Raw genomic sequence first — 15557 nt, forward strand, 5'->3', positions numbered from 1 at the left:
AGGAAGGGCACGTGAAATTTGAAACACAGATGTAAAAGTAAGGGCAGGTTAGTTTCAACAGGGACCGCAGAGCTGAAAGGAGGAGGAATGTGGGAGATTTGAAAACAGTCATTACATTCTGAGAGTTAGTGCCCCACTGCTGTACAAAAGTAGGGTGAGCACTAGCAAAGTGACCATTTTAGCTGTTTTGGGGTGTGACTGTGCCTGAGGTGAATTATTTAAATTGAGAGTAAAGACCAGATGTTTGGGCTCAAGAGGCTATGGCCAGGAAACTGAGTAGAGAAATAAACTAAGGTTTTTTTTAACTTTAGTCTTAGTGGAGGCAGAAAGTAGCGGGGTGATTACCAGGAAAGATAAAGAGAGAAGGTAGAAGGTGTAATATTCTCCTGTGGAAATAAATTAAAAAAACAAGTAAACCATCTTACTGTTGGGGGACAATAACTGTTCAGGAGAAAGGAGCAGCACACACCAGCTCTGTGGCACCAAAACTGGCTCTGAGGCACAGCAGGGAGGGGTGAAGTCAGAGAGGTATAGTAATAGTAAACTCAATAATATGAGGCGCAGATAGGAAATTCTGTGATGGCAAACAAGACTCCAAGATGCTGTGTTTCCTCCCGGATATCAGCATTGAGTGTACTAATTACTCCCTGTGCCATGTGCAAGTGTGGATAGGAATATGAGGATAGGATAGACAAATGCATAGCTGAAGAGTTGGTGCAGGGGACAGGGGTTCAGATTTTTGGACGATTAGTATCTCTTCTGGTGTAGAAGTGATGGTTGCTAAGAATTACAATGGGGTCTTGACCAGCCGAGCAGAGGCAATGGAGTTTAGCTCAGATAAATGTGAGATTTTACACTTTGGGAAGTCAAACCAAGTCAGGACCTTCACAATGAATGGTACGGCCCTGCGCAGTGTTGCAGAACAGAGGAAGATAGGAGTAAATAGTTCCCTAAAAGTGCCATTACAAGTAGTCAGGGTGGTGAAGAGGGTTTTTGGCATGTTGGGCTTAATCAGTTAGGGCTCTGAGTACCAAAGTTAAAATGTAATGCTGCAGTTGTTTAAGCAATTGGTGAGGTTGCATTTGGCGTATTGTGTTCGGTTTTGGTGTCCCTGCAGTAAGAAATATACCATTAAGCTAGAATGAGTGCAGAAAAGATTTCTGAAGATGTTACCAGGACTATGGGAGTGTTATAGGGTCTAATAATGTTGTTCCTGGTATCTAGCCAGGTAGTCTCTGTATAGGTAATCTCCATCTGGATGAATGTAATTTAATATGATGCCTTGTTAGCTAAAATTGTCACTCATGCTCTGGACATGAACATTGGTTTTCTCTTAAGGAATGGTTGGACAGGCTAGCTATGAGCCGATTTTCAAATTAAGTAGACTGAAGTGGGATTCAATTGAAATGTGTAGTTTTCTTTGGGGTCAAAACAGAGTGGATATGGAGAAGATGTTTCTTCTTGTACACAAACCTAGAACTAAGGCTCACACAGAAACAGAGAACACACAGAAGTCTTGATTTTGCTAGCTGAGCTTTGCTGAGTTTCTGGCTACATGCCTTTGAAGGACAAATATATTTGTTCTTGTCAGCCAATGTGACATCTTAGCAATCTTATAATTGCTTTAGGCAGCATCCAGGCATCGATAGATCTAGATATGTAAGAAAGAACTGCAGATGCTGGTTTAAATCGAAGGCAGACACCAAATGCTGGAGTAACTCAGCGGGTGAGGCAGCATCTCTGAAGAGAAGAAATGGGCGACGTTTCGGGTCAAGACACTTCTTCAGAAGAACTGGGGAAACACTATTTTAAGTAATGAAATATGTGGAATTTTCTTCTCCAAAAAAAAGGATTCTGACCAGGATCAGTCAACCTTTCCTGACAAATGGTAATCATGTGGACTTGAGGTGTTAATGGACTCTTTCTGTTCTGAAGGGTCTCAAGCTTTTTGTGTCCATCTTTCTGTTCCATTGTTCCATACTGAATTGATTTTAAAAAAAATCACATCTACATCCCTGTCCTTGGATTGCTGTGTGCCTTTCTTTATCAATGCCGTTTTCACCTACCTTGGAAATAAATAAATGAATTCAAAATTTTACAAGGGATTTGATTCACTTGTTTTATTAAATAAAAATTAAAAACCCACCAAGTTCGCAGCCAGTTCCATGGGTTTTTGAAGAGTAATTTGCATGAAACTTTACCAGATCCCTATTTTACTACAATTCCTGCCTTAAACTGAATATTTTTTTTATTTTCAGATTCTTAGCTTCTGCCGTACTTTTTGTTAATATTTAATAGTTGGATATATCAAATTGGCAGTTTTAGTGTGTACATGCAGTCTATTTTCAAAGTTACTGTGAAATGTTTAATGATGACATAAAGAATTTAGGGCTAGTGATAATTTTGGCTTGGTTTCAGATTAGTGGAAGGTTGGTAAATAAATAGAAACAAACCCGAATCAAAAATTGATCAATGGGCTAAGTTTCCAATTTGTTGTTACCTAGAATCTCTACATAATATATGGGTACATTTAATATTAAATTATTCATTTAATCTACCACTTTATAAGCTTGTAAGCCAATATGTCAAACGTAGACAAATGGCACACAAAAAAATGATGAATTGAGCAGAGAAGACAAAACTTTTTAAGACTAAAATGAGGAAGCTGTTTGTGCCAGACAATGGCAAAATAACTTAATTGCAATTGAGTCACTTAGTAAGGAAACTTTCCCCTCAGCCAAGACTTTTATAACCTTTGCGCAAGTTCCATTCCCCCTACTTAGTTTCAAATGTCATCTAGAATTGACTTTCCAATTGTAGCAGCAGTTTCTAGTAGCAGCATTGGATTTGAGAAGCAAAAGTATGCCACAGGTAGGTATGAATGAAAAAGTGGAAGGATTACCAAGTTTTATTAACCATTTTCAAATACTATTAGGTGCCATGGCAAAACAAGTACCATATTGGTTATTCATATATATAATCCTTAAAGGAAAACCAACTTTTATAAATGTAACCAAATGCCCAACCTGTGGAAATTCCAGTATCTCCAGATAGGATTTACCAGGATTATTTTATTCATTTTTGTCATTGTGACATATACAATCAACCAGACCCAAAGGACTGTAGGATAATTTCGAGGTTGCACAATTTTTAAAGCATTATTTTCAGGTCAGAAGAAAAAATATAAAAAAATAATTAGATAATGCTCATTGTATAGTCACCAGTATCCTCAACAAATGAAAGGTTATGAAGAAAGATTGGAGAATTTATTGTTTTTTTAATGTAGAAGATAAGAGGGTTGAGGATTGACATATTAGAGAATATTAATGTCATCATGAAGTTAATTGTTTTTTTTGTTTCACTGAAGAGCAAGCTATTGAAATAGTGTCAAACTGTATGAAATGATTATGTTTTTTGTAATAAAATAGCGAGAAAGCAAATTGAGCAGAGTTAAGGTTGGGTGATGTACAAAATGCATTAACATTCAATATGATGTTTATTCATTACTGAAAAAGGCTAATGTTTGATATCTGGAATTAATTTGGAACAAAATAAAGTTTGTAATAGTTACGTTTTAACCATATGGCATTCAGAGGCATTAGTTTGAAGCTGTGTGCTTTACTCTCAACTTTTAACAGATGATTTTTGTGCATAGATTAAGACTGGTGGAAGAAGTAGAGAAAAAAACGAACTATTTTTGTTCCACCAGGAAAAAGCAAGAAGAAAGAGATGTGCCAGAAGTATCCACTTGTCGAGACCCAGCCTTGTCCATGTGACAAATATATCAGTCAGCCATTGGGGAATTGGTCAGATTGTGTACTTCTTGAAGATAAAGTATCACTGCAACTTGGCATGAAGGTTCAAGGAGATGTCAAAGTTTGTGGGCAGGGTCTACAGTATCAAGCCATAGCCTGCTATGATCAGAACAAGAAGCTGGTGGATCCTCTGCTTTGTGGCAATTCTGGTATGTCTACATTTATGACAACATTCTGAATGAAGTTGAAATGCATTTTGATGGCCACAAAATTCAGTTTTGCACTATGAATCTTGTGGGCATTGGGTGTAGATTAGTTCCAAAATTACATTTAATGCAAGTGTGCAAATTTGTTCTGAAGTTGCATTGTCCAGGATGTTGATGAACTATGCTATCTGGCCCCAAGGGCTTGGAATGAAGATTACAAAATGTTCAGAGCTAAATATAGAGATATATTCTTCGTCTTGCGAATGAAACACAAATCAAATGAATATTTAGATCTCAAGCTGGGTGTTGAGCAGCCAGGTTGTTGGCTCTTGTCCAGGCCATGAGCTCCATTTGGTGGTTGGTCGAGCGGGCATGCAGAGATGACATGGTTGGCTGTCTGTTGTTCTGCTCCGCATTCACAGGCTGGGCTCTGGTGGAGCTCCCATCTCCGCATGCTGGAAATGAAACGCCCAACTCCAGTACGAAGTCTGTTGAGCTTTATAGAGCTGTATAGAGGCAAGGTCAATGGTTGTGTTATCTAAGGTTATATCTCATCCCTTGCTTTCCTTTTAAATTTCTCACACCAGTATATTCCTTCAAATTACACTGGAATCATGCAGAGCAGACATGTTATGAAATTTGAATGGGTGCAGCATTGATTTGGTACCTAGTCTTCTATTTCGGCGTATGGTGTTCCAACTAGTGCCCTCTCTTAAACCTTGCAGAGTTGAATATGCATGTTGCAGCAGGAACGATCTAATAGCAGTGGAATTTAAAACAAAGGTGTAGGTTGAGTCATGGATGCAAACAAGGGAGGTAAGAAGAGCTCATAAACAATGTTTTTGAAAACCAACATCTGCAGTTCCATTAGTCTTCATAAACATTATTGATTAGTAGGTGAGCATAGGGGATGAGGATTGTTGACCTGAGGTGCAGTTGATGGGATTCAGCTTTGGATAATGCATTTACTGGCCTAAATTACATGCATGGGTCATTAGCGTCCAGTCCTAACCATAATCTCGTTCATTTCATTACATCCAGACCCTCACCTGAAAACAAGGGATAAATTGACCTTCCTTAAGATGTGATTGTCAAGAAGGGTAGCTATTCAGACCTGAATGGAGCATCCCTTGAAGAATTGTAATGTGGCATTATGTGGTATTAGCCATTTACAAGATTTGCCGAGTGGCGTGGGATTATTGCTGCACTTATTATTTTCTATCTATTTCACTTGCTACACACCCATTTTCACCCTCAAAAATCAGCTTCGGTGCAAAATTGGGTTGAATTATGAAGAGGTTAAAGTTGCATCCTTGCACCAGAGCAAATTAGTTATATTTGAAAATTTCCTCAGTGAGCTGGATTCAAAGACTGGTTCTGCACTTGATCTTGTTCATTAAAAGTGTCACTTTAGGTATGAAATATAATCTTGTAATGGAATTTTAATTATTTTCAAATTTATATACCATAATTTATTGATATTTGCCATCCACGCTCAATGATTCATGTTTCAAAAACCACTCTAACAGTTAAGATGGATTGGAAATAGTAATTCTAAAGCAGAAAGTTTAGTAATTCTTCAGAAAATGTTTTACTTTAGCCTTGGAGACAATGGAGCATATTCTGAATATAGGTCCATATGCTAATGAATATTAATGTTAAAAGAAACATGGCAGGAGCTTTTATTCTCTTATCATTTACTGAAAATAATGTTCTCAAGCTCCAACCCCCAAATGATGAAGGTTAATTTAAAACTTGATTTCACAATAGCATGCTGTGTTGTTTCCTGACAATTATTCTATAGCTCTGTTTAAAAGTGCTGTGGTCATAATGACCCATGCATGTGTATTGATAGAACAGTTCAAGCAATTGATATTGGCAGAAACCATAAACTTGTTATCAGGTATAATTTTCACTATTGTGACTTATTATAAACAAATGAAAGATTATCAATAATGTTCTCAAATATGCTTCATCAGATAGATTTTACGGCAGCAATAACAACATACATTGATGAAGCTGTTCCAAAATTAAAAAAAATATTTCATAGATTTATGTTGAGATAATATTGCACACCACAAACCTAAATGGAGATAATACTCGGTGATAATCCCTTGATCATGTATCCGTACACTGTGAATGGCTGGATTGTAATCGTGTATTGTCTTTCCGCTAACTGGTTGGTATGCAACAAAAACTTTTCACTGTACCTCAGTACATGTGACAATAAACACAACTCAAACTCAAATATTAGAAAATAAGAACAAATACTTTGTCAAAAAGGAAGGGTTTAAATTGCTTTTTGTGGAAGAGAAAGAGCATGAGGTAGGAAGATTTACGGAGGGAATTCTAGGACTTGGGCCTAAGACAGCTTAAAGTGTAGCTGTCAATAACAGAACAGTTGAGATCAGAGGGAGATAGAAAGTCAGGACTGAGAAAGCAATGAATATGAAGAATTACAGAACTGGAGGAAATAACTGAAAAGTGTAGAGTCTTGAATATTTAAATGAGAATTATATTCAGATTATTTTCAAAAATGGGACTGATGAACACAGGAATAAAATGGTAAATTGGAGTTTGTTAGGGTTAAGGTACAAAAAATAGAACTTTCAAAGAAAGATAGATATTCACGTTCAATATTTCTACCGTGGCACATAATTCCTAATTATATAAAATCAATTATAGCAATATCCTGTTGTATATTCATACTGTCCTGTAACTGTATTATGCCTGTCAATCATTCTTCGGCAGCAACCCAAGAGATTTCAAGGTAACTTGTCACTTCCAGTATAATCATTTTGAACGCATTATAAACGGATAATTTTAAGGTTAATGTCAGGGTGGATGTGGAGACTATGTTTTCTTTTGTGGGATACCTAGAACTAATAGCCATTGGTTAAAAATGAGAGGTTGCCATTTAAAACATATATGAGGCAAACTGGTTTCCCTCAAATGGTGATGAGTCTTTGGAGATCTCTTCTCAGTGTGTAGGAAAAAACTGCATTTGCTGGTTTAAATCGAAGGTAGACACAAAATTCTGGAGTAACTCAGTGGGATAGGCAAAGGGTGGTGAAAGCAGAATCTTTAAATTTTATCCTATTTATAATTGCAAGATAAACAAGAGGATAAAACATTACTATAGACAAAAATGTGGACATGATGCTACATTCAGATCAGCCATAATTTTATTAATTGATAGAGCAGGTGTAAAGGGCTGAATGGCCATTCCTGCTCCTAAGTTTTAGCTTAGTGTTTGTCCAAGGTGCTCATCATTTCAAATTTTAATACATACTAGACCAAGTGGGACCCGTTCCACACTAACTAAAGAGGGGGAGAGGGATGAGAGGGAATAGGGAGAGCAGAGGGGAGGGAGGTTGGAGGGAGGGGAGGGGGATGGGAAGTGAGGGGCTAGAGGGGGGAAGAGAGGGGGAAGAGAGGGAGGAGAGAGAAGGAGAGAGGGGGAGAGGAGGAGAGGGGAAGAGGGGGGAGGAGGAGGAAAGAGAAGTGAGGGTGATAGGAGGGGGAGGAAGAGGGAGGGAGTGGGGGGGGGAGGGGGGAGAGGGGGGTGGGGGATGATGAGAGAGGCTGGGGGAGGAGAGCGGAAGGGGGAGGAGGAGGTGGCTGAGGGAGGGGGTTGAGGAAGGGGAGGGGGGGGAGAGTAGGGGGGGAGGGGGAGGGGAGGAGGGGGGGGAGAGGGGGGGGAAGAGGGGAGGAGGATAGGGAGGGGAGGGGGGGGGGTAGTGGAGGAGGTTAGGGAGAGGAGCAGGGGGGTAGTGGAGGAGGTTAGCGAGGAGCGGACATCGGGGCAGGCGTCAACCAGGACTGCGAGTTCAGCGGCTTCAATCCAGAGCCCGGGGTGGGGGGAGGGGTCGTCAAAGGGGAGGGCTGGTTAACGAACACAGTAGAAACATAGAAACATAGAAAATAGGTGCAGGAGTAGGCCATTAGGCCCTTCGAGTCTGCACCACCATTCAATATGATCATGGCTGATCATCCAACTCAGTATCCTGTACCTGCCTTCTCTCCATACTCCCTGATCCCTCTAGCCACAAGGGCCACATCTAACTCCCTCTTAAATATAGCCAATGAACTGGCCTCAACTATCTTCTGTGGCAGAGAGTTCCAGAGATTCACCACTCTTTGCGTGAAAAATGTTTTTCTCATCTCGGTTCTAAAGGATTTCCCCCAATATCCTTAAGCTGTGACCCCTTGTCCTGGACTTTGCGAACATCGGGAACAATCTTCCTGCATCTAGCCTGTCCAATCCCTTAAGAATTTTGTAAGTTTTTATAAGATCCCCCCGCAATCTCCTAAATTCTAGCGAGTACAATCTGAGTCTATCCAGTCTTTCTTCATAAGAAAGTCCTGACATCCCAGGAATGAGTCTGGTGAACCTTCTCTGCACTCCCTCTATGGCAATAATGTCCTTCCTCAGATTTGGAGACAAAAACTGTACGCAATACTCCAGGTGTGGTCTCACCAAGACCCTGTACAACTGCAACAGAACCTCCCTGCTCCTATATTCAAATCCTTTTGTTATGAATGCCAACATACCATTCACTTTCTTTACTGCCTGCTGCACCTGCATGCCTACTTTCAATGACTGGTGTACCATGACACCCAGGTCTCGTTGCATCTCCCCTTTTCCTAATCGGCCACCATTTATATAATAGTCAGCTTTCCTGTTTTTGCCACCAAAGTGGATAACCTCACATTTATCCACATTATACTGCATCTGCCATGCATTTTCCCACTCACCCAACCTATCCAAGTCACCTTGCAACCGACTAGCATCCTCCTCACAGCTAACACTGCACCGCAGCTTCGTGTCATCCGCAAACTTGGAGATGTTGCATTCAATTCCCTCATCCAAATCATTAATATATATTGTAAATAGCTGGGGTCCCATCACTGAGCCTTGCGGTACCCCACTAGTCATTGCCTGCCATTGTGAAAAGGACCCGTTTACTCCTACTCTTTACTTCCTGTTTGCCAGCAAGTTCTCCATCCACATCAATACTGAACCCCCAATACCATGTGCTTTAAGTTTGTATACTAATCTCTTATGTGGGACATTGTCGAAAGCCCAGGTATAACACATCCACTGGTTCTCCCCTATCCACTCTACTAGTTACATCCTCCAAAAATTCTATAAGATTCGTCAGACATGATTTACCTTTTGTAAATCCATGCTGACTTTGTCCAATGATTTCACCACTTTCCAAATGTGCTGCTATCCCATCTTTAATAACTGACTCTAGCAGTTTCCCCACTACCGGTGTTAGACTAACTGGTCTGTAATTCCCCGTTTTCTCACTCCCTCCCTTTTTAAAAAGTGGGGTTACATTAGCTACCCTCCAATCCTCAGGAACTACTCTAGAATCTAAAGAGTTTTGAAAAATTATCACTAATGCATCCACTATTTCTGGAGCGACTTCCTTAAGTACTCTGGGATGCAGCCTATCTGGCCCTGGGGATTTATCGGCCTTTAATCCATTCAATTTACCTAACACCAATTCCCGGCTAACCTGGATTTCACTCGGTTCCTCCATCTCATTTGACCCGCGGTCCCCTGCTATTTCCGGCAGATTATTTATGTCTTCCTTGGTGAAGACGGAACCAAACTAGTTATTCAATTGGTCAGCCATGTCCTTGTTCCCCATGATCAATTCACCTGTTTCTGACTGCAAGGGACCTACATCTGAATTTCTCCCAGTCCTCTGTTAGGCTGCTTTTTCTGGCTTCATCTTTTGCTTTGATACTATCCCTGATTTCCCTTGTTATCCACGGATGCACTACCTTCCCTGATTTATTCTTTTGCCAAACTGGGATGAACAATTGTTGTAGTTCATCCATGCAGTCTTTAAATATCCACCGTCAACCCTTTAAGAATTAACTGCCCGTCAATCTTGGCCAATTCGCGTCTCATACCCTCAAAGTTACCTTTCTTTAAGTTCAGAACCATTGTTTCTGAATTAACAATGCCACACTCCATCCTAATGAAGAACTCAACCATATTATGGTCGCTCTTGCCCAAGGGGCCACGCACAACAAGACTGCTAACTAATCCCTCCTCATTACTCAGTACCCAGTCTAGAATAGCCTGCTCTCTCGTTGCTTCCTCTACATGTTGATTTAGAAAACTATCTCGCATACATTCCAAGAAATCCTCTTCCTCAGCACCCCATGCCAAGTCACCCATTATAACTGTTTTACCTTTGTTGCACGCATTTCTAATTTCCTGTTTGATGCCATCCCCAATACTCCCTTGCTCCCGGCTGGCAGCTCCTGGCTTCAGGGCCCCACGGAGAGTGGGGGGAGCGGGGGGGGGGGGGGGGGGGGGTGAGGTGATGTGACTCGCAACACGTGGAACACAGAGCAGGCCCATCGTGACATCTTCAGCGAGACCATCTCTTTTATTTTCAAAGTTTTATCGGATTTGTGAAACATTTTCATAAATAACTCGAGAAATAAGGCATGAATTTTTCAGATAAGGCGAATTTGGACTCCAGTGGGTAAATCTCTACCCGAATACGTAAAAATGTTACCCATAGCACGTCGTTTTTTCCAGACACACAAACAAGTAAATACACACTCATGTGCACATCCACACACACACACACACACACACACACACACACACACACACACACACACACACACACACACACACACACACACACACACACACACACACACACACACACACACACACACACACACACACACACACACCCGCGCACACCCGCATCCACACATCCACATCAGAGTTTCATAGTTGTAAGGATAAATGTTATTGACATGTTAAGGGAATGCAATGACTGTCATAGATTCCTGCATCATCTCACGTTAACAATATGATTGTGAGAATTACAGGGTGTATTTCTGATTCTTCAATATGATAACCAATCAGTAATTAAAACAAGGTTAGTTACCCTGGCAGGGTGACATTGCCAAAGGATCATCTTCTCAAATTTAAAATGAGAGACATTAAAGGAAATTATTCAATCCGGAGGTTTGCAAAGGACTGTTTTGCCACTAGAAAGAAATGAGGCACAATCATTTCTTAAGGAAGATATGGAATTAATATATTGGGGATATGATGCATTGCAATAATGACAGAAGTGAACAGTGTGATTAATTCCCCTAACCAGAGCTCTTGTAAACGTTACTGGCTGAATGCCCGACTGATAGGATGTTAAATCAGCAAAAAGCAGCAATATTCTAGGAACATCATTTCATCCAGATTTATCATATGTCAGTCATTATTTTTGAATTCAAATGTTATCAAATTAAATTATTTCCATCCTCCGTTCCCTTGCAGCCATTGGAAATTTAGAGCTTTACATTGCCTGACTGTGACCTTTGCGGGAAAGGTGGGGAAGTGGAATAGACAAAGCCCTGTTACTTTTGCAACATGCAGAGCAAATGCATATTAAAAAAAATACATTTTCAAATCTAAATGAGAAGCAAGTACTGTATTATACCCAATTGAGTATAGCATCACTACTAATTGATCAAAATGCTCAGAACCTATTGGTGGACAATTATTTCACTTCATTTCAATTCCAGAAAAAGTGAGAGAAACCAGATATATCTAATAGGCTCCATTCTGGCTTTGTCATTGGATTTCGATTGGAATTTATGTCTGAGTTTAGGAATATAGGATCAAGGTTAATCCAATCGCACTCTTGAGACTCAATGATGATCTGTATCTTATCTCCTTTCCTAATCAAATCAATACAAAACTAGTTAATGAAACCTTTCCTCATAATTAAACCCACAGCTATATCTTTTCCTACATTGATGTAGGAAATCTAGAATTATAAAATACTTACACAACCAAAAATGGAGATGATTTTTTCATTCCAAATGTTTAATTTTATGAAGAACCAAGAAACTGCAGATGCTGGAAAGTCACAAAATGCTGGAGTAACTCAGCAGGTCAGGCAGCATCCATGGAGAACATGGATACATGATGTTTTGGGTTGAGACCCGAATAAATAAAAACATTAATTATTTATTTAGATAATATCAAACATATATTGGTTATGTTTTGTTCCAGTTTATATATTTTTCTCAGTGACAAACAAACTAAATCAATTGAATTGCAGTTATATGTTTTAATAATATAAATCATAGTTGATGGAGAAAGTTGTTTTCATATTTGATCTGAAAAATAGAATTATTTTAGAATTCAAATTGAGTTTCTGCCCATAGACAGTGGGAAAGCTTTAAATCACTAATGAGAATGTTTTTCTTCCAATAATTTAAATTAGGGTACATTGAAGAAACTTGCAGTGTGCCGTGCCCATCTGATTGCAAGCTCAGTGAGTGGTCAAAGTGGTCTGCATGCAGCAAATCATGTGGAAGTGGAATACAGACCAGATCCAAGTGGTTGCGGGAAAAGGCATACAATGGTGGTCGTCCATGCCTTAAACTAGATGTGAAGAATCAGGTGAGCTGTAATAAATGATCAACAATGTACCATCATAAGTTGCCTGTTAATGATCCGATACTTGAAAATAAAGGGTGCATTAGAATGTTGGAAAGCTACTGGTCTGCCATTCAAAACCTGAACTACTGATGCAGAAACAAGTTAAAATCCCTTCACCGTAGCTTGCATTGTTAGATTCACATAATTACATCGGTAATTTAGAAAAGCTATTATCAATAAAGGCAACTGTATGCATACAAGTTTATTATAAGAGCAACTTGTTCACTGATGTCTTCACCCAGTGTGACCCATATGTGACTCTGTACACACCAATGTAGCCGATTTCTTAAATGTTTTGTGTCAGATCGGAGGGAATGATGTCTTGCCCGTGATAGTGACCTTCTCTGAAAGAATAAAAGTACAGATTCGTCTGTTAAATATACGTGTTTAGATTGATATACTTCTTCTTCAGTTGCAAATTTTTAATCTAAGTTTAATTGTTGATATTAATTTTTGATTCCTGCAAACCGATGCTAAATCTGTGTAGACATTTGGAATTCCCTGTTCACTTCTTTATTGTATATATGTTTGAATGTTGTTTACGCCTATTCTTGAAATCAAGTCTTTTGTTCTATCGAGTTCAAGTTCAAGTTACATTTATTGTCACATGCACCAATTGGTACAGTGAGATTTGAGTTCTGTCATCTCCCTCATTGTTCACCCGTGGTCGGGGCCTTTGAGCCCTCCGCAGTTGCCGCTACGGCGGCCCGATGTTCAGGCCCTCTCACCAGGATGATCAAAACTCCGGTGTCGGAATGGAAGAACACACTCAGCGGCTTGTAGTTTCCGAATCGGCCGCTTCTTACTGGAGACCGCGGCTCCCGAAGTCCACAGGCCAAGCTGGGCGGAGATTCAACACTGGCGACCATCGGCAAAGGATCCCAGGACTCCGCGATGTAAAAGTCAGTGCCGATCACAGTTAGAAGCTCCACAAACCACAGTTCCATGAGGTTGAAGCAGCAGGCCCAACACTCCAGAGCCTCAACACAGCGATCCTCGGTCAGGCATCATCCGCTCCGCAATGGTAATTCAGTGCTGCACTGGTGCTGAAGCTCTAGCCGGTCTCCGGCAGGAAAGGCCGCGCCAATCCAGATGGGGGGGGGGGGGGGGGGGGGGGGGGGGGGAGGGAGGGGCGAAGGTGCAACTCAGAGAAAAGTTGCATCCTCCACCAGGTAGTGGCTGGAAATGGTTTCCCCTCTTCCCCCTTCCCAACCCGTACATAAATGAGATTAAGAAACCTCCAAAAAGATACTTTTAGACAGACAAAAAATGACAAAAAGGGTGAAAGGACAAACAGACTGCTGGCGAGGCTGCCACACGTGGCGTCACCTGATGGAGCATCATCTCTTATTTCGTACTGTTCAGTCACTAAAAAAGTAATATCTCAATGGAAGAGTTTACATTATTAAAAGGAACAGTCTGCCATCATTTTTACATAATTACTTAAATTCAATTCGCAAGCAATTTAGTTTAATCCAGTAAAATCAATCACACTTGTGGCTCGGGAAACTGATTAAACTGATTAGTGATAGTGAGCTTTAGCAAAGTGTAGCTAGGGGGACAAACTCGGGCTGACAAGAATTTGCCTTTGAGACAGAGTAGACCTAATAAAAATTGGATAATGCTTATATGGCTGAAACTTTCAGAGAATTTAAGTAAGCTCTACACATACAAAAACATTGGGTTCAGGAGGGTGGGTGAGTTTACCTGAACTGTGGTTCACTTGAAACTTTTACTTATTCCAGTTTCCAGTCTCCAATTGGCTTAGTTTTCTGTTATCTGGAAATTGCACAAGGGAGATTGTGGAAATGGGTTAAATCACAGATATCTCTGGAGAGATGGTGCACTTTAAACGAGGAGGAAAGATTTTAAACCACACTCGAGAGCCGCAGAGCTAGAGAAGCATTACATGCAAGAAGAAATTAAATGGTTAAATATTTCTTTTCCTGACATACATCCTGATTTAAAAAAAAGTATCAATGTGAGTGCTCCACCTATAAATCATTACATTAACAGTTTAACAACGAAACATAAAACTTATTAAAGTTATCAGTGTGAGCAATGCTGTTGCAAAAAAATATAGTTTAACACAATATAAGTTTCCAACTTTTCTTTTGAGGAATGATATTACTGCAGACATCTGGGTAATCCAACAAAACATGAAGGCAATACAAGGTAATTATTAATCACATAAAATTAACATGTATTTGGACAGTCTGTGCAATGCTCATGTCATGGGAGCAATATACTCCAGGAATTAAATAACATTTAGATGTGCAATGTTCTCATAAAGTCTAAGGCTCAAAAATGGCTGCATGCTACTGCAGAGGAAATTAAAGAGCTGCCTTTCCTGCTAAGTTACTCCAGCTTTTTGTGTCTATATTCTGCTGAAAACAAATTTTTATGACTCATGCATGGGCATATGTGAACACTTTTTGCAACTTGTTAAAAGTGCATAATAAACTAACACCTTTGCCTTAAACACTTGACTTTATCTGCAGTTGCAATCTGAAACTAATTTAAGCTTCATGCTTTTGAAGGTTTTATACTCTTTTATTGCTTTTTAATCACAAAATAAAACAATTATTTCAGCATCGATGGGTAGTAAATCAGGGATAATTTGTAGACTATATATTTAAAATGCATGATTAAATGGTTTAATCTTTTTGGGATTTATGAACTTTAATACAACAGCTCCTTACTATTTGATCACTGCTATCCCCATAATTATTCCATGCATTGATTAGTTGGGGGAGGAGCATCCCCTTAAATGTATTTTGAATGTTAACTACCCAGTTGCACCTATAGCAATGACTGTATTCGCCTATGGCTGGATGATTCGAAAGCCATCGCACACAAAAAACACTAAGGTTAAGTCCTCTTCAAAAAGCATGATTCACTTATTTACAGATGTCCTGGAAACTGTAAAAAGCTGCTCAGCAGACTGAAAATGTCTTCTACAGCTGACAAAATCAGGCTTGAATATATGGCACATGAAGACCAAAACTCATTGCTACTATAATTTCACATAGACGACACTCAATCACATTTTCTGCAAGACAACGAAACTGAAATGCAGCAAAATCAAGTTAGTAGTTG

General features: G+C 39.8%; 1 protein-coding gene across 1 annotated transcript in view; it reads left to right on the plus strand.

The window, feature by feature from the left end:
- The window catches only part of thsd7ba (thrombospondin, type I, domain containing 7Ba), a 743639-nt gene that overhangs the window by 526763 nt on the left and 201319 nt on the right, over positions 1–15557 (plus strand). Inside the window, exons 14-15 of the mRNA XM_055638650.1 lie at positions 3710–3964; positions 12241–12419. Of these exons, the coding sequence (XP_055494625.1) occupies positions 3710–3964; positions 12241–12419 (434 nt within the window). The remainder of the gene's footprint in view (positions 1–3709; positions 3965–12240; positions 12420–15557) is intronic.

The sequence above is a fragment of the Leucoraja erinacea genome, chromosome 7 (genome assembly GCF_028641065.1).
Source record: "Leucoraja erinacea ecotype New England chromosome 7, Leri_hhj_1, whole genome shotgun sequence".
In the NCBI taxonomy this organism is placed as follows: Eukaryota; Metazoa; Chordata; class Chondrichthyes; order Rajiformes; family Rajidae; genus Leucoraja; species Leucoraja erinaceus.